Source organism: Trichomonascus vanleenenianus (assembly GCF_965637985.1).
Source record: "Trichomonascus vanleenenianus strain CLIB 3782 genome assembly, contig: TRVA0_001S, whole genome shotgun sequence".
Taxonomy (NCBI): domain Eukaryota; kingdom Fungi; phylum Ascomycota; class Dipodascomycetes; order Dipodascales; family Trichomonascaceae; genus Blastobotrys; species Blastobotrys vanleenenianus.
This window is the reverse complement of record NW_027481886.1, coordinates 162,939-180,267: the sequence shown is the minus strand read 5'-3', so window position 1 is coordinate 180,267 and position 17,329 is coordinate 162,939. Positions and strand designations below refer to the sequence as shown.

General features: G+C 47.7%; 7 protein-coding genes, 2 non-coding genes and 1 pseudogene across 10 annotated transcripts, besides 1 other annotated feature; 5 read left to right on the top strand and 5 right to left on the bottom strand.

Moving 5' to 3' along the window:
* Window positions 1-10: 10 nt before the first annotated feature.
* On the top strand, window positions 11-848 carry TOA1 (transcription initiation factor IIA large subunit; the record flags this gene model as incomplete). Its single annotated transcript, XM_076681762.1, has 2 exons — window positions 11-28; window positions 93-848. 2 exons carry the CDS (start codon window positions 11-13, stop codon window positions 846-848), a joined length of 774 nt encoding a protein of 257 aa, XP_076543719.1.
* Window positions 849-1,547: 699 nt separating this feature from the next.
* On the bottom strand, window positions 1,548-2,522 carry TRVA0_001S02190 (uncharacterized protein; the record flags this gene model as incomplete). Its single annotated transcript, XM_076681761.1, has 1 exon — window positions 1,548-2,522. The coding sequence occupies one exon, from the start codon at window positions 2,520-2,522 to the stop codon at window positions 1,548-1,550; it is 975 nt and encodes a 324-aa protein (XP_076543718.1).
* Window positions 2,523-3,140: 618 nt separating this feature from the next.
* TRVA0_001S02168 (uncharacterized protein) lies at window positions 3,141-4,028 on the top strand (the record flags this gene model as incomplete). Its single annotated transcript, XM_076681760.1, has 1 exon — window positions 3,141-4,028. The coding sequence occupies one exon, from the start codon at window positions 3,141-3,143 to the stop codon at window positions 4,026-4,028; it is 888 nt and encodes a 295-aa protein (XP_076543717.1).
* A 729-nt stretch (window positions 4,029-4,757) lies between these two features.
* Window positions 4,758-7,515, bottom strand: TRVA0_001S02146 (uncharacterized protein; the record flags this gene model as incomplete). Its single annotated transcript, XM_076681759.1, has 2 exons — window positions 4,758-6,998; window positions 7,360-7,515. 2 exons carry the CDS (start codon window positions 7,513-7,515, stop codon window positions 4,758-4,760), a joined length of 2,397 nt encoding a protein of 798 aa, XP_076543716.1.
* A 1,266-nt stretch (window positions 7,516-8,781) lies between these two features.
* Window positions 8,782-10,374, top strand: MPH3 (alpha-glucosides permease Mph3p; the record flags this gene model as incomplete). Its single annotated transcript, XM_076681758.1, has 1 exon — window positions 8,782-10,374. One exon carries the CDS (start codon window positions 8,782-8,784, stop codon window positions 10,372-10,374), a length of 1,593 nt encoding a protein of 530 aa, XP_076543715.1.
* Window positions 10,375-10,525: 151 nt separating this feature from the next.
* Window positions 10,526-11,083: a mobile genetic element.
* TRVA0_001S02102 lies at window positions 10,527-11,024 on the top strand (annotated as a pseudogene). Its single transcript has one exon. A coding segment is annotated over exon 1 (498 nt).
* Window positions 11,084-11,809: 726 nt separating the features above from the next.
* Window positions 11,810-12,682, bottom strand: TRVA0_001S02080 (uncharacterized protein; the record flags this gene model as incomplete). The annotated part of the gene is made up of 1 exon (XM_076681757.1): window positions 11,810-12,682. The coding sequence occupies one exon, from the start codon at window positions 12,680-12,682 to the stop codon at window positions 11,810-11,812; it is 873 nt and encodes a 290-aa protein (XP_076543714.1).
* An 842-nt stretch (window positions 12,683-13,524) lies between these two features.
* TRVA0_001S02058 lies at window positions 13,525-14,697 on the bottom strand. The gene has a single exon (XR_013062043.1). It is a non-coding gene; the product is annotated as an uncharacterized misc_RNA (transcript).
* Window positions 14,698-15,144: 447 nt separating this feature from the next.
* TRVA0_001S02036 lies at window positions 15,145-15,595 on the top strand. The gene has a single exon (XR_013062042.1). It is a non-coding gene; the product is annotated as an uncharacterized misc_RNA (transcript).
* A 39-nt stretch (window positions 15,596-15,634) lies between these two features.
* TRVA0_001S02014 (uncharacterized protein) lies at window positions 15,635-16,651 on the bottom strand (the record flags this gene model as incomplete). Its single annotated transcript, XM_076681756.1, has 1 exon — window positions 15,635-16,651. The coding sequence occupies one exon, from the start codon at window positions 16,649-16,651 to the stop codon at window positions 15,635-15,637; it is 1,017 nt and encodes a 338-aa protein (XP_076543713.1).
* Window positions 16,652-17,329: the final 678 nt, after the last annotated feature.

Genomic DNA, 17,329 nt, shown 5'->3' with positions numbered 1-17,329 from the left:
TAGTGTAAAAATGTCAAACGATGCTGTTGTATGTTTATATTCTTATTCCTTCTTTTCCGATTTGTTTGTTCTAACCTGTATGATGCGTATAGGGACAGTTGTATGACAGTATTATTAATGGGGTAATCAACGAGTCGCGGATGGATTTCGAGGACAGCGGCGTCGACGAAGCGACCCTCCAGGAGATGAAGATGGTGTGGCAGGAGAAGCTGAGTGCCCTCAAGGTCGCCAAGATGGCCTGGGACCCAGAGCCTCAGCCAGAGTACTCGTCGACTCTTCCTCCAGCCCCCCAGGGCCAGCCGCCACAACTCCAACAACCACAGGCGCAGAGTCAGCCGCCACAGCAGATCAAGCAGGAGCCCGGCGTTCTGGCGGGGAATGCGCCCTTGGTGTCCACCGCTAACAACCCGACAAACGGCTACTCGAACGGCGGCCTGGTGCTGCCGGGCGGGGGCACCATCAGCCAGACTGACGGCGCCAGCGATACCCTGCCGCTGACTACGGAACAAATCGATAAAATCATTGCCCACAAGGTGCACAGTCGCAGGGTCGACCTGTCAAAGCCTATACGGATAAACCTGACCCCACAGAGCATCGAGCAGATCATGCAGACCGACGGCGCAGACGATCAGTCGGACGAGATTAACTCGGATCTGGACGACCCGGAGGACGACCAGGTGTCTGGCGACGAGGATGATGATGACGATGGGGGCATGATTATGTTGTGTCTGTATGACAAGGTGCAGCGGGTGAAGAACAAGTGGAAGTACGTTCTCAAAGATGGCGTTGCCAACATCAATGGCAAGGATTACGTCTTTTCAAAAGGATCCGGCGAGTCTGAGTGGTAAATTATTATTTTATTATTATTATTATTATTATTATTTTTATTATTGTCCTAGTAAATATCTATTAATGACCTTTTTATCTGCATATCCATGCGCAAAGTAACTCTTTATTAGCCAGACGGTATTCAATTGGATATTGCTAAGCATTTTGATATGATCACGCTATGATGACAGTTATCTTTAGGCCTTCGAATAGGGTTCCCTCCGCGCAGCGGAGCCACGGGGGTTTGGGGGCTGGCCCCCAAGTCATTAACGCCTTGAGCCTGCTGTGTGGTGATTCTGGAGTGTCAGGGAGCATGACGCCTCAACCTCTTATGTCAATGACGAATTGTTACAAACTGGACCCATGAACGCCTCTCTATTCGAGATATCCTACCAACAGCAAGCACCTTCCGAATGATCAAACCACGAACGAACCGGGTCCACCAAAGATGAACTCTGCCAACTCGTCTATAAAAAGAGAGCGAATGAACGTTATTCGAAGGCTCTGTATTTCATTAATATTAAGCTATTTGTTACTTCTAACTGTACTTAAATCCTACAATATCTCCGCGAAGCGGAGCCCTCAGGGGGGTTTGGGGGGACTGGTCCCCCCAAGGACAGCTTGAAGGTGGGAATGACTTGGCTCGGGTGCTAGGACGTTCATTATTGTTCAGCAAAGGTCAGTGGTTATTATTCAGTAGTGTCAATAAATTAAAATGATTAAAGAGCAAAAGAGACATGATTCTTCGGCTTCGTCGACGGCGAAACCGGCTTTGTATGAGGCAAGCTAGACTTCCTCGTAATCTCTGGCGGCGAATGCTGAGAAATGCTTGAGTCAGAGTGTCGCCTGGAGGTTGCAGGAAGAGGATTGGGGGAAAGCAGCTGCTGCTTCTGCATTTCCCGCTCCTTGACTATCTGGCGGTGTCTATGCTTCTCTAGTTCATACCGCTCTATTTCTTTCTGCTGCTGGTACCGGATCTGCGCTGCAATCCGCTCTTTCTCTATGCTCAATTTGTCCTTCCTCAGAGCCGGCTCAACCAACGTCCTTGAAGAGGTGCTCGAAGAGGAACTCTGGCGCCTTGGTGATCTATACCGCTCTGGAAATGAATGGCTTGGAGTGAGCGGCGAATGAGGGGATGTGGGCGGAGAATGACGGGAAATGTGCGAAGAATGACTGGAAGTTGGCGACAAATGATTAAAAGTTGGCGCCAAATGATTAGAAGTGGGCGATGGATGACGGGAATTAGGCGGCGAACGACTATGAGTCGGATGACTGGAAGTTGGCGACAATGAATGACTAGTAGTCCGCGGGCGGCTAGAAGAAACCGACGAACGCCTATGAGTAATCACCGGACGACTAGTAGTAACTCTAGAAGTAGTAGCGGCAGAAGTAATGGGGATGGCAGAAGTAATGGGGTTAATGCGATGATGGGAGCCCTTGAAGGGAAAGCTATTGTCTACGAATTGCGCCTTATTGCCAATGGCCCTGCTATCCCGATGCTGAACATGTGCAATGAGGAATTGTCCTCGAGACGGGTCAACAGGGTACCCCAGAGATGAGATGGAACTGCCCCCGCTGCGGCTCACCGACGACGACACAGATGTCACCGACATCCGCCTCGAATGGCCACAGTGGCATCGGCAATGCTCCTCATGCCGCCGCGATGCTCCAGCTGCTGCAAACTGCATTGCCATTTGGCATCTTCTTTTTCACGCCAAAAAGGCGCCTCCCGGCCGCTTTTTATAAATATACCGCCCCAACGGGCTCAAAGGACACTCAAACAGCCTTGTCTGAAACTCCACCTCCCAAATTTTGTATCTCAATCAAGGCTCTGCAGAGACCCCTGTCTTTGGAGGGGCTCATCTCTCTGTCTTTATCTCAACATGTGCGGCTCATGTGCAGACCTGTGCGGCTCGCCCGACCCACCACCCAAAATTGGCCGTTGTTCATCATATGCATCCACCATAAGGAAATACTTGGTAACAAGGTGGAGAGAGTACCATCCCGGTGAATTGGAGAAGACGACAGTCTTTGTTGAAGGTGCTGTCGATCGATCGGATTGGGCAAAGTCTGGCCATTACTTGCATCGTGGCGATGCTGGTTTGTGTCGTGTACCTTTTAGGTCCCGTTTCGTGATGCACAAGAGGTACCGTACCCCGGAGATATCACAACGAACGAAACTTGGAGGACTCAACTAGGGGGTAGTACGAAACTTGGAAGACCCAACTGAGTAGCCAAGCGAGGAAAAAAGCACGAAAGTACAGATTATACAGATTTTAGACCGTAGAACAATACCAATAGGTACAGTAGATATGAGCGTAACTACGGCCAGGGTACATAAGTACCACAAGAGCCTAATTGCCATTGAGCACTCCGGAGCCCATAATCACAAGAATGCTGTGCTGTTCATCGGAGGGTTAGGCGACGGACCACTGTCTGTTCCGTACGTGGCTCAGCTCGCTGAGACGCTAGATCCTGTCGGATGGGCCGTGATCGAGCTCCAACTGACGTCGTCGTATAGTGGCTGGGGCGCCGGGTCCGTTGTTCGCGATTCCAGAGAGATTGGCGCCGCAGTGGCCTACTTTCAGCGCGAATTCGGTAAGATCGTGCTCATGGGCCACTCCACAGGCTGTCAAGACGCCTTGTACTATGCAACGCTCCAGTATCCAGGCGACAACAATGTTTTAGACCGCCGGCCCACGGTTAGCGGCGTAATCCTTCAGGCGAGCGTGTCGGACCGTGAAGCGGGCATCAATGAGGCTGGCCAGGAGAAGCTCGATGGCTACGTGGCCCAGGCACAGGAACGCATTGCGCGTAACGAGGGCAATGAGTTTCTACCCTCAGGCTTTTTGTCGCCAATGCCCAGCACCCCCATTACCGCCAAACGGTACGTGTCTCTGTTTGGGGAGCGAGGCGAGGACGACTTGTTCTCGTCTTATCTGACTGACTCAGAGTTCCAAACCACGTTTGGCCGGATACGCACAAATCTGCTCGTATGCTACTCGGGGAGTGACGAATTTGTGCCTGACTATGTGGATAAGGAGGCATTGGTTGCGCGGTGGAAGAGGCTTACTGCGCCTCAGCTGTGGTCCGACCACAGCGGTGTTATCGCCAATGCGACCCATAATTATGCCGGCTGCGATTCTGAGACGGTTGGAGATTTGGTGAGCCGGGTTTTGAAGTTTGTTACTGAGCTCTAGCTTTCGTATATCTGTCGTGGGTCTAGCCCCGCGGGAAGCTGTACTCAAATTGATCATCTTTTGTCTTGAAACTTTACTATCTTCGTTCAGCATGTCTTTCAATTACGTATCTTCAAAAAGAGCGATTTCTTTATTTGAAGGCTGTGACGTATTTATATATGCGTCGTCACAATATATACTTCTGTGTAGTACCAGTTGTTGATGTCTCTAGTGAAGGTATAAATCGATTAAATGATCAAGGGAGTCGTGATATATCCTGTATAGTAGCATTCGTTCACGAAGTCCCTATGAAGAATAGTTTATATCCATCGAGGAAGTCAATTGGTACATTTTTCTTGGCAACCGGCATCTCCGATAAGACGGGAAATGACTTGTCTATACCGCTACTTAGCTGCTTGTATCAAGCCTTTATTAAAGGGATTGAAGTACGGTAGTATGATTTCTCGTTTTCGCAGTTACGCTTTTCATGGTAACTCCCATAATACGGTAAATGACGTGCGTACCACTACATACATAACTATTTGTAATGAGCCTTTATGTACCGTACGTATATTGATCTCGTCTTGGAGAAAAAGCATCTGTCGGAAGTTTATTAAGTTGATTTTCATTACCTAATTATGCTTGTAGATGAAGTAGTGTTGAAGGGGGTCTGGGGGCAGAGCCCCCAGCTACGGGGGGTTTGGGGGGCTGGCCCCCCCTTAGGGGATTACCGGCATCATATTCGTGATCTTAAAAAGTAATGGTGACCTTGGAGGAGGAGGCTTTGACAATGGTGTTGTTGAACTCGTCCTTGCCCGAGATCGCACCGCCAGAGACAGACTTGACATCCTTACCGCCAAGGACCTTGACCGACCACGCACCCGTCTTGCCAGAGGTGGAAACAGTCCATTCATTGTCGCCAATTGGCTCAGCAGTGACGGTGCCAACCACTTTGCCAATGCTCTTAAAGTCTGGCAGCTCTGCAGTCTGCTTAGTGGCAAGATTGAACACGTTGACAGTAAAGTCTTTGGCATAGTCGTAGTCTGGTTTGGTGTTCTCACCACCAGAGACAGTGATGGAGTCAGATCGCACGAGCAATGGCACCGACATGAAGTCGTGGATCTCACTGACGTAGCCCTGGCCCTGTCGGATCTTGCCATCAAGGTACCCATACCACTCACCCTTTGGCACGAAGTATCGCACTTCGCCAGACTTCCCCTCGAATACTGGAGCAACCAAGAGATTTGGACCCAGCATGTACTGAGTATCCGCCATCCAGGCCTCATCCTGTTCCGGGAACTCGAAGTAGAGCGCTCGCATAACTGGCGTACCAACAGCGTGAGAATTGAGCGCCTGGGCGTAGATATATGGCATGAGAGAGCACTTTAGCTGGGTGAACTTTCGCAGAACGTCACATGCCTCGTCATCAAAGTTCCATGGCACTCGGTAGGATCCCGAGCCATGGAGTCGCGAATGGGAGCTCAGCAGACCAAAAGCAACCCATCGTTTGTAGACATCAGCGTCTGGGCTACCCTCGAAGCCACCAATGTCGTGCGACCAGAAGCCGAAGCCGGACGTGGTCAAGCTGAGACCACCGCGCACAGTCTCAGCCATGGCCTCGAACGTGGACTCGCAGTCGCCGCCCCAGTGAACTGGGAACTGCTGCCCGCCAGCAGTGGCGGATCGGGCAAACAGGCAGGCCTCGTGCGTGCCTCGCTCCTTCTGGAGTAGCTCGAATACGCACTTGTTGTAGACGAAGGAGTAGTAGTTGTGCATGCCAATTGGGTCAGAGCCGTCAAAGTAGGTGACGTTCTTGGCTGGAATTCGCTCACCGAAGTCAGTCTTGAAGCAGTCGACACCAATATCAAGGAGGGCTTTGAGCTTGCCTTGGTACCACTCCCAGGCTTTGGGGTTGGTGAAGTCGACAACGCCCATACCAGCCTGCCACATGTCGGTCTGCCACACTGAGCCGTCAGTCTTCTTGATGAAGTAGCCGTTGGCGGCACCCTCGTCGAAGAGCTTGGACTCCTGGCCAATGTATGGGTTGATCCACACGCAGATTCGCACATTGTAGTTCTTCTTGAGATCGGACAAAATCTTCTTGGCGTCTGGGAAGTAGTCCTTGTCGAACTCAAAGTTGCACCACTCGAATCCCTTCATCCAGAAGCAGTCGAAGTGGAAAGTATGGAGTGGAATCTCCCGGTCCTTCATGCCCTGGATGAACGAGGACACAGTACTGTAGTCGTATTCGGTAGTGAAAGATGTAGACAGCCAGAGACCGAAGGTCCATGGAGGAGGCAGCGCTGGGGCACCAGTCAACTGAGTGTATCGTCGTAGGATATCCTTTGGAGTAGGACCGTTAATGATGTGGAATCGCACCTTCTCTCCTGGAACGACAATGTTGACTCGCGTGGTCCGCTCGGACTGGACCTCGAAGCATACGTTGTTGGTATGCTCGACAAAGACACCATAGCCTCGGTTCGAGATGAAGAATGGCACGTTCTTATAAGTCTGCTCACTGGAAGTCCCGCCGTCTCTATTCCACATCTCGACAGACTGACCATTCTTGATGAACGGACCGAACCGCTCACCGAGACCGTAGATTTTCTCGCCAACCGACAAATGCAGCTGGGCGGTCATGAATGGCTCTGGCTTGTCTCCACCGGCCCGGCTGTCACGTACGTAACCCAACGATCGGAATCCTAGCTTGGTAAGCAGCTTGTCGTTAGTACCGATGAAGTCAACGCCGAAGGGGTCGTTGCTGTACTCGGCACGCAAATCGCCCGAGGAGACTGTGGTAATCTTGTCGCTCGAAGCAATGTTGAGAGTGTTAGTCTTGGACTTGTTGAGGTTAAACCGTGGCTCCTTGAGGGCGATGCCTTTGAAGTGGGTTGCTTCGAAGCTGACGATGCCCTCGCTGGGTGAGCTCATCTGGGTTGTAATGGTTGTGGTGTTGAGGGTATCACCTCGGTGGTTGATTTTCTTGGTAGACTATTCTTTGTTAGCGACTTTATTACCATATTCTTACCCATATCATTAAGTCATGGACCAGCTAATTGACGAAGAAAACATCATCTTCAGATCATTGACTCAACTTTTTCAATCGATCAAGTCCAGCTATCATACGCCATCTCAATTCAATTGATTAAATTAAGATCATGGTAACATAATAGGCCAACTCAATTCAATTCAATTGATTAAGTTAAGACCATAGACCCAATTCAATTGACAAAGTCAAGTTCAGAGAATCCAAGAGATAACAGATCATACGACATTGGCCCAGTATGTCACCATTCTAGTTAATCTGGGCCTGACTAAGCGATATGAAAGGGGAAATATGGAGAAAACTTACAACGAGGGCATAGAACTCTTCAGCCGAGGAAACCTTCTTAGCGACCTCAGTGGCCCAGTCGATCTCAACCGACTCTTTGATCGTCCACATACCGTTGGAGAACCGGTAGTAGTAAGGATCATTGAGTTCAAGATCTGGTTCCATGTTGTTAGGCATCTTTGACTATCTTCTTTTCTCTTTGAGGGAACTATAAATGGCAAAACAAGATCTGGATCGACTGTTGATATCTACTGGTGGATCTCGAGGAAGCGGGGCCCCTTAAGTACCCACTTGAGTATATTTAATCCAGTGGAATGGTAGCGCGTCGCCATTTTATCCGGGCTATTATTCCATTATGGAATCCACAGAAATCAATACTGTGGATAAAATCATTTCTTCCCGTGTAAATTGCACCCTAAATGTCTCCATTTCGCATTGATCAGGCCTCGACTCTCACATTTCCCCGGTTCCCCTCCTTCTATCACGGTCCGAGAAGTCGCATGAATGTTTCACCGAGACGCATCTTTTTTCGTGCAGCCGCACCCCCTCGGGTCCGGGGTATCTACCATGGCCGCATTCGCATGACGTCCTCTGCGGACATTGGTTCCGTTGGTCCATTTATTGCATTTCGTCGAATATCCCTGTGGAATGATGTATTTCGTCGAGTATATGCAATAAAAATGTCAATTTTAGAGCACTAAATATATATACCCCATTGGTGGTAGTGCCGCGGAGACCGGAGTAACCGTTTCCCCGGCAGGTCAATACATAGCCGCCATTGATGACGGTATGCGTCTTGGCGTGGGATCTGCTGATCTTCAATTTGTTTCGTTTTTGAGGTATGATTCTCTGGGCCACTGGACAGTGAATTTGCACGCCCACCTTGCGACACTCCGCGACTCCTCCGGCCCTGCGAGGCGTGATGGTTCAAAATACGGTGAACGGAAACAGCCCTCGAACTCAATGGATTCGACATTGCATGCTAAACGGCTTAGCAACATGTGATCAGGTAGGGGGGCTTATCGCAAAGGTAACTTCCCCATAGTCAGTCAATTGACTTTCCATCTCAATACTGCACTGCTTGCTGTAAGTCGAACTTACGAATTAAGCAAGAAACGTAACGTCTCAAAAAATTGCTAGACTCCTGACGACGATAATTTCCTATGTAAAAACAGGTGACATGGTATCGCCCCACATAAGGACAGCCATTCGGCTGAGATGCTGCAATGGAGGGCTTTCCCCGCGTTTTTCAATTGAATGTGGGGTATTTATTCACCATATATGTAAGGGCGTCTTGAGTATATCATATCGGATGAAATATCAGGACTTGTTCAATTCATCCGATTAGTAGAAGCGACGCATCCGTCAATGGACTTTGATATATAAATACGGAACCCAACCCGCCTGAAATAGCTCATCATCAACTCGAATTCATCCAAAACAATGGAACCGAATAACACCGAGAAGGAGAAGAGCATAATTAACCATGTCGAGACCGCAGGGGCCCCTGAGGAGCTGAAGGTCGACCAGCTCGCCAGCCACGCTACTGCTGCCGAGAAGCACATGGGTGCGCTTGAAGCCTTCAAGAAAAACCGCATGGCTGTCTTGTGGTCCTTCCTCGTCTCGCTCTCCATTGTCATGGAGGGTTATGACACTATCATGATCGGCAACTTCTATGCTTACCCGGAGTTCAAGCAGAAGTATGGCGTCTGGCTCAATGACAAATCTGGGTACCAGATGGAGGCAAAGTGGCAGACGGCTCTGGGTATGTCTGGCTCAGTCGGTGCCTTCATTGGTGTGTTTATTAATGGCTGGCTCACTGAGCGATTCGGTCACCGCAAGGCTCTTTCCATGGCCCTCGTCTCCCTCATTGGTCTGATCTTCATTACCTTCTTTGCCCCTTCCGTCCAGGTCTTGTTTGTCGGTGAGCTACTGTGCGGTATCCCATGGGGTATCATTGCTACCCTCGGTGTCATGTATGCCTCGGAGGTTTGCCCAACTGCGCTCCGTGGTTACTTGGCGAACTACGTCAACGCTTGCTGGCTCATCGGCCAGTTGATTGCCGCTGGTGTGTTACAGGGCTGCCTGCGAATCGAAAACGAGTGGGCCTACCGAATCCCATTTGCTCTTCAGTGGCTGTGGCCACCAATCATCCTTGGCGCTGTATTCTTGGCTCCAGACTCCCCATGGTGGCTCGTGCGACAGGGTCGATTCGAGGACGCTGCCAAGTCCCTTCGAAAGCTTAACAATTGCTCCGAGACGGAGAATGAGGAATACCTGGCCATGATCATTAAGACTAATGAATATGAGAAGAAGCTGCAAGAGGGTACCACCTATTTCGATTGCTTTAAGGGCATCGATTTGCGAAGAACTGTAATCAGCTGTGTTGCTTTCGCTGGTCAGGTTCTTTCCGGCTCTACTTTTCTCTACACTCCAACGTTTTTGTTCGAGCAAGCTGGTATGGCTACTGAAAATTCTTACAAACTCTCTGTTGGAGGTTATGCTTGTGGTTTGGTCGGTACTATCTGCTCCTGGTTCCTGCTTAACCGAATGGGACGACGACGAATCTATCTCATTGGTATCACTACCATTATCCTTGCTTTGTTTATGATTGGTATTCTCCAGGTTAAGGCCACTTCCAACCCTAACGTTGCCTGGGGCCAGGCTGCCTTTGCCATTATTTGGTTGTTCATTTACTCACTGACCATTGGCCCACTTACTTATACCATTATTTCCGAGACCTCTTCGACCCGCTTGCGATCCAAGACTGTCTGCCTTGCTCGAAACACTTACTACATCTGCGCCATCATCTCCTCTGTGCTCAATCCATATATGCTTAACCCGGGCCAGTGGAACTGGAAAGGCTATAGCGGCTTCTTCTGGTGTGGCACCGCTGCTATTACTTCTATCTGGGCCTACTTCTGCCTGCCAGAGTGTGGTGGGAGAACCTACGAAGAGTTGGATCGATTGTTCGAGCAGCGAGTGTCAGCTCGAAAGTTCCGAAATACTGACGTTCTTTCAATCAGCGAGGTTTAAATTATCTTTTTATTAAACAGTTGTTCTTTTTGGCGCTTCTTTATATTTTGAAATTGATTTGTTTACTATAAGTTGTAGCAACAATGTGCCAGGCCCTCTGGTAGCCAATTTTCAACTCATCATGGCGTCTTTATGCAATATCTCCACAACAGCCGTGGGATGAGAAGGCAGACCATGACTGGGTGGGCTCCGCAAACCGCGAGACCTACCGGTTGCTGCGGACCCAAATCCGCCGGGCGGCCCTCCAGCAATTGCAGGACGACGCCGACCGTGCGGTCACAGGGAGATGGTTTAATCAAGTTGCGTCAACAAAGTGCACCATCAAGCTGCGCGCTTTGCAGCTGGCCAGGTACTTATTGGGTAGCAGTCGCTACGTACTTAGCAGGCTGGTTCAATTTCGTTCGGAACACGCGCTAATCGGCGATTGGTTTCGCCGGTTTCGCGTGGCAGGGGCCCAAATCTATTGTGAGTGTGGCCATTTGGAAACACTCCACCACATCCTCGCCCAGTGCCCCTTATATGAGGCACAAGGGCCCCTCTTTCAAGAGGTAAGCGACACATTCGACCTGCCGACACTCCTCGGCACGAAGGAAGGACTCGAAAAACTGGCCCAATTTCTCCAAGAGGGCCATCGCCCAAGAGCGGACTAACCCGCTAGTGCACACCGTCAATCCCAGAGTTGAAGGGTGTCCGGTTTTTAATCTCCTACCCGGTAGGAGAACTGTTTCCCGGACCCTCGGGGGGTAAGCAATTCTCACGACCCAAATGCGGAGGGATCCAATTGATATGGAATGATTTTGTTATATTTTGAAGATTAGATGTACGGTAAGTTATATGAATTCAGTGATGTCTCTGGCCTAAGGTCTCAACAAGCAAATGGATTATTACTATTACCTGGTATTATTATTATCTCCACAACAGCATGCCCAATACTACAGTACCCGGTAGTACCCCCCCCCCCCCCCCCCGGTACTTTACCAAGCGGATGAGACCTCGTATGTAAGTGACCGTATGGAACGTAAGTAAATTTCTGGCAAAGTATTCTCTAGGCACCAATATAGATTCACATTTAGATTGTATTACAGGATCTCTTCGCTCTAGGCAACAGACTTCAATCAAGGTAATTGTATTGTATTACGGGGTACAGGACCTAATTACAGTGAACCAAAGCATGCGATTGTTAACAATGAATAGTGGTCTGATGAGTAAACAGTAATTTATATTATATGAGTAAGTAACGAAAGTAAGCCACTAAGAATGGTTCAAATGAATGTAACAAGGTGAGGTATCCATCTCTGTGTCGCTGAGCAGGATTATGGTAATGTCCGGCGCATTGAAATAGATTCAACGATTCGAACTGCATGCAGTGCCAACACATCTTTGTCGTCGTTTCGAGCAATTTCGCTTCTGCGACTCAGGCTACGAGCTCTATGTTTTAATTATGGCGGTGAGGCTGTAGTCTCCGATTCAGAGATCCGAGTTGGATGTATCGGAAGTTCTCCAGCGATCGATATCGTCGTTCATCCTCCCTAAAGTAGGTACCTCTCACAATGTCTTCGGTGGGAACTCTTTCGTTGAAATTAAAGATAATCATGGCCTTCCAATCAAAGAATAAGATGTCCTTGCAGTAATTTGAATACCTTTGTGCTTGCCTGGAGAGCAAGGCTGCATTGCCAAGAAGTAAAGTCCTTTCGTCAGATTTTTCAGCGTTATCCCTCTTTTTAAGATAGTCAGAGTAGTCCGCACCCGCACCAGAAAGGAACTCGTTTTTGAATATGGTTCCAGCCATTTTAAGATCAACAATTTGCAAAGGGGTAGTTTTTATAGGATTTTCGGGATTCCCTTCAACAAGTTCCCACAAAAAGTCAAATCGACTTTTAGTTGTGCTATCGTAATATTGGGCTTTGCGAAAGATGTGTTTTCCCTCGGGCAGGGACTTCTCGAGAGCCAATTTGATGGGATAGATAAATTGCGTAACGAATAGTTTGGTAACGTCACCTTCCGTTTTCAACCATTCGTCACGAAGAAAAGGCATTTGAAAATGAAGTGGATCCACCACATTCTGCTCATTCTGCTCACGCTGATCTGGTCTGGGGTAAAGTTCGTCTAATTCTTGAAGACAATCTCTTGCACTGTCTTGGTAAACGTCAATCGGTTCATGCCAGTAAGCGGGTACTGGATCATAATCCTGCATAGTGGATAGAGTGACATGAGTCTGGTGGTACGGTTGTAATCTCTCGGCAAAGGCCATATGGGGTGGTCTTCTCGGCAAATGGCAACCAAAACATTCACGAACAGTATAAAACATCGTCACTGAATGAGTAGAGCAGAAATAGCTACTGTGTATTTAGAGCAGTTACATGTCTAGAAGCTGGTATATATTCTCCACGTCGAAGCTCTATGAGGATCTTTACTTTCAAACATCGAATGAGGATGACCATAGGCTATTAGCATTACATAAACGAATTGCGGGTCGCTGCCTGCGTAATTGCATCGAACCAACGGGCCTACTGCAGCGTGCTGAAAAAATAAGCGAAATGAGGATCCCCCCCCCCCCCCCCCCCGAGGTTTTTTATTCACATCTGATATTACAGCTCTAAAGAATATTCTACCGATAGGTAATAGGTTCTGCTAAGATAAGAAAATATATAACTATGTGTACCGGTAATCACCAGATCCCTGGTACATAATATAAGTGACAAAATCGAGAAAAAAGCGCCTACTTTACCAAAGCATTTGGTTAAGTACAGTGGTCACTGATAGTGTGCGAGTTCCGAGATATGAACACTTTTTCTGCAAATTTGTTATTGATCGCTCGCGTGCATGCATACATGCATACATGCGGATCAAAATAAATCTTGGGCTACTGTAGCTACATGTACGTAGCCAGCTGCAATTTACGTTTGCAACATATGCAAATTACAAATACCATAACATACTGTACTTATAATTAACTGAACAACGAATCGATGTCCAGATACCAACCTTAGCCAGTAATTGGAAGCATTGGATTCTTCAAGATACGTGACGAACCACTTACAACTAAGCGCTATAGTCACAATCATTTATGCGTTCAAAGACGTTTCTTTGATACAATGTATTGCATTGCCTATGAGCAGTACTGGAATTAATTGGCTGTGGTGGGTCACGCTAGAGCGTGCTAGCGGTAGGTCGTTCGGAGAGCTGGCTGGTGGTTTACCTCCTACGCAAACCCACCTTTGGCGGTTCGCTACTCCAAAACGAAGTGGGCCTGATGGCTCTGTCCAGTACTGCGTGCCTTAAAAGTTTGTGTGCTTCTTCAGTTTTGGTTGCTCAGTCTGGACAGCAATGCCGTCCGAATCAGAGCTTGCTACGTAGGTAATCTGTTTTCTCTGCCCGGATTTGAGGGGGGGGGGAGATCCATTCAAGTAGTCGATTGTTCTCCTTAGATTGCCGCAACTTTCTTCTTCTCCAAGATCGATTCGAGATCCTAGGCTGTGGTTTGCACCAACAGCCTCTGATACAAGCTTCTGTTGGAGCTTTACTTTTCCTTTTTATTCTTTCCTTTGTCCACCCTCGCTCTGTTTGCTTCGGCCTCCGTGGGTTTAAACTTGACGCTTTTCTTTCGTTCACATAGAGCCCCAACACTGTGCGCAGTAAGAAATTGACTTATCTTTCACGTAAACAGAAATCAATGTATAGTCGGATTGCAGTTTGATACCCTTCAAGCAATTCGTCTGCTCCATGGCATTGGACATTGTAGCAAGTATACGGGCTATTCTCGTCACTTCTCTTTTGCATTTTATTCTCGATCGGAAGGTTTAAATGCTAATATCTTCAATAGAGATTCATTAGGGTCGTCAGTGTCACTTTCGGTAGATGCTGGCGGTGTACTAGGGGCTGTAGAAACATGGTAATCGTTAGCAATCGCATCATCAACAGCTCTTGAATCTTTGGAGTCATTCTGGTGAATGAAATCTTAAGAGCTCAGACATTGAAGTAATGTCGTCTATTCAAATCGAAGTGGCAGCTTTACTTCTTTCCAGAAGATACGCGAAGTAGGCGTCTTATTTAGAGATACATACGATCGTCGCAACACTGGCACCTAGATATAAGAAACCTGAATAGCTACATTCTATAGTAACGGTATAATCAAAATATGGGATCGGAATATTCTCGAATGCCCTTTGTGATAGAACTTCTAGTACGATCATACTCAGTGTAGAGCCAAGGATTCCACCGCCAATCGATACAATCATCGAAGTGTACTTTACCATAAATGTATCCCACCTCAAAAGAGGCGAGATATAACGTTATGTTCCAATAAATATATCTAATTGCCTTAAATCTTATGAAAAGTTGGTAGTGAGGATATTACCATGGTATATTGTAACGACCCTTCGACCCCGGCGACTATCGGGAAGCCGGCCCGGTTAACGGCAATGACTAAATGCTTAGTCAGCCGCCAACGAACCGTAAAAGAGGCGGAATCCAGAGGGCACCTGGCCCAAAGGACTCCGCCGTAATTACACCAGGGTGCGTTACTCGTTCAGCTTAGAGCTTACTTGAATGACATTAGCCTGGCTCGAGCATCCCAAAGGATACTCACCAATGACAGATTAAGCGAAAAGATGGAGAACGACAATTAGGTTGCCGGTGGGTTTAAATATACCCAACGCCCGCAAATGCGCGAGCGCAAGCGAGAGCCAAAAATAAGGTTAGAACCTTAAAGCTACCTATTCTAGGGATAGGGTCGTTACAATATATTACCGGTATACCAGGTTGGTGTTGAGATATAGCGGTTCGGTGAGCGACCGATGTGGACAGGCTCGGTGAGTGACCGAAGTGATGGTTCGGAAAACAGCCAAGCTGAGGAATCGGAACATCGGTGATGAAGCGAAGAAGAACCACACCAGTGGCATGGAAGATAGATTGAGGGAGTTCCCATGGTTGGAGAAGTAAGCAAATAGGCAGCAAAGCAAGAAGCCACCGGGGGCCAAGTCTCTGACAAACAACGAGTAGCTGTGACGGAAAGAATGGATCCATTCATACAACAGTTGGTCCCTTCGATGTAAAAGAAGATTCTCGAGAGCCTCGATGAGGTCACTGTTGTCAATACTCTTAGGGATCAGCTTTACCTAGTCAACCTGGCACATCTTCGCGAGGCCTACCTTCAGGGGTTCTTATCAAGGGATATGGTGGTTGCAATACCTGCATAGATATGGTACCTAAGTGCATTACATGGAACTAATGATAGCTACATACTGTAGTAGCGATATAATTAGTGTATAAAATATTCTCTCATCCTCTCTGTGATAAGCTTTTTAGTGTGGGCATACTCGGCGTTGAGCCAACGCTTCCACTGCCAGTCGATCCAATCACCGAATTTCTCAATCCTATATAAACTTTTCCACCGCAAAAGTGGCGAGATATAGGTTCCAATAAACACATACTCTGTGGGAGTTTTTGGCAACATGCTATCGTGAATAGCAATCATGGCAAAGTCAACGAAAACTAGCTCTCGCTCTCGTGAAATTTGAGGCGCAGTAACAATAATATTTCTGGGCCATAAATCTCTAAGCGTTATACCCTGCTTGTATACTGAAGATTCAAAATCAATCACAGTTTTCATCATCCGCTTACGGGCTTGTTGTGAAAAGTCCGCTGGATTTGCCTGCATCATGGTCAACCCTGGTATGAGTTCAACCAATATAAGCCGAACTTGCCGTGTATTTAACCCCTGATTATCAATCCCCACAAGAAAAGACTCCGGAATACGTACATCTAAAGAGAAAGATCCATAAAACTTGGGTATCAAGCCCCCCTGATAATCAGAGAATTCGTGATAAAAATGTACTTCTCGACCGTAATGCTCATCTGCAATGTAAAAAGGGTCCAAAATTCCCTCTCTGTTCTGCAAATAAAGCGGGTCATATGCCTTCGCTACTAGTTTCTGCCCTCGACGGATGCTCTCCAAATCAGACTGAGCCTCAACAATGAAGACCTGTTCATTTTGGCCATCTCCAACTTTGAGCGTATCAACGACCTCCAAATCTAGAGTACGCGTGCCTAACTCTCCCGCCAAAGGAGGGTGACGCAAGCACCGTTCAATCCACGTGAGAGTACGTTGCTCTTCCAATCTATCCTCTGGAGCACGACGGCAATTGCGAAACTCAGGCAGAGGTGGAGGGGCAATATGCTGCTGGACAGTAAATTTCATGTCCATGACATAGGGAGCCGGTGGTTTCGACTGGACAGCTAGCGGGATCTCCTTGGCAAAATTTTCGTCGTCTGCCATTGAGCTTCCAAGTTAAACGTTATTTGTTGTGGCCCCGATATCTGAAATGCCTGGAATGTTATTGAAAGTTGATGAGGGTACTTATATTACCACACCGGATTGTCTCAAATCGCCTCATTTCCCTCAAATTTCAAGACCTCCCCATTTATTTCCCGATCGGGGAATGAACTGCTTTTCTGTACAGTGAGTTTTTGGGGTAACTATGGGTTATTACAGTACTACCGGTACTAGGCATATGGGAAAATGTTAGGATTGGGGCTGGTATTTGAAATGCGCATTAACTTCTATAGTCACCGACTTCAGAAACTACTGTTACTGTATTTTCTTGTAATACCGGTAAATGTTTCTAGACCTTTTTCAGAGTAATCTGCGGCCGAATTCCGCAGGCTATTGCCTACATCAAATGGGGGGTACTGCATTTTTATTTAGGAGAAAGGTCTTTCCAGAGATGCCATTTCTTTGATGTGAACGTGAAGCAACTGTGGGACTTCTGAAGGTATGGGCTTGACTTCTGGAAAAGAGGAGTTTTCCGGACCTCGAATGATCCCCCTTGGTTATACAGAGGATATCATGATACCTGCTGCATGAGATACTAACTCTGCTTCTTAATAGCAATAACAAGAAAGCCAAGCCTAGCATTCTAGTATTTGTGCCCCATAATTACCGGTACAATAGTCT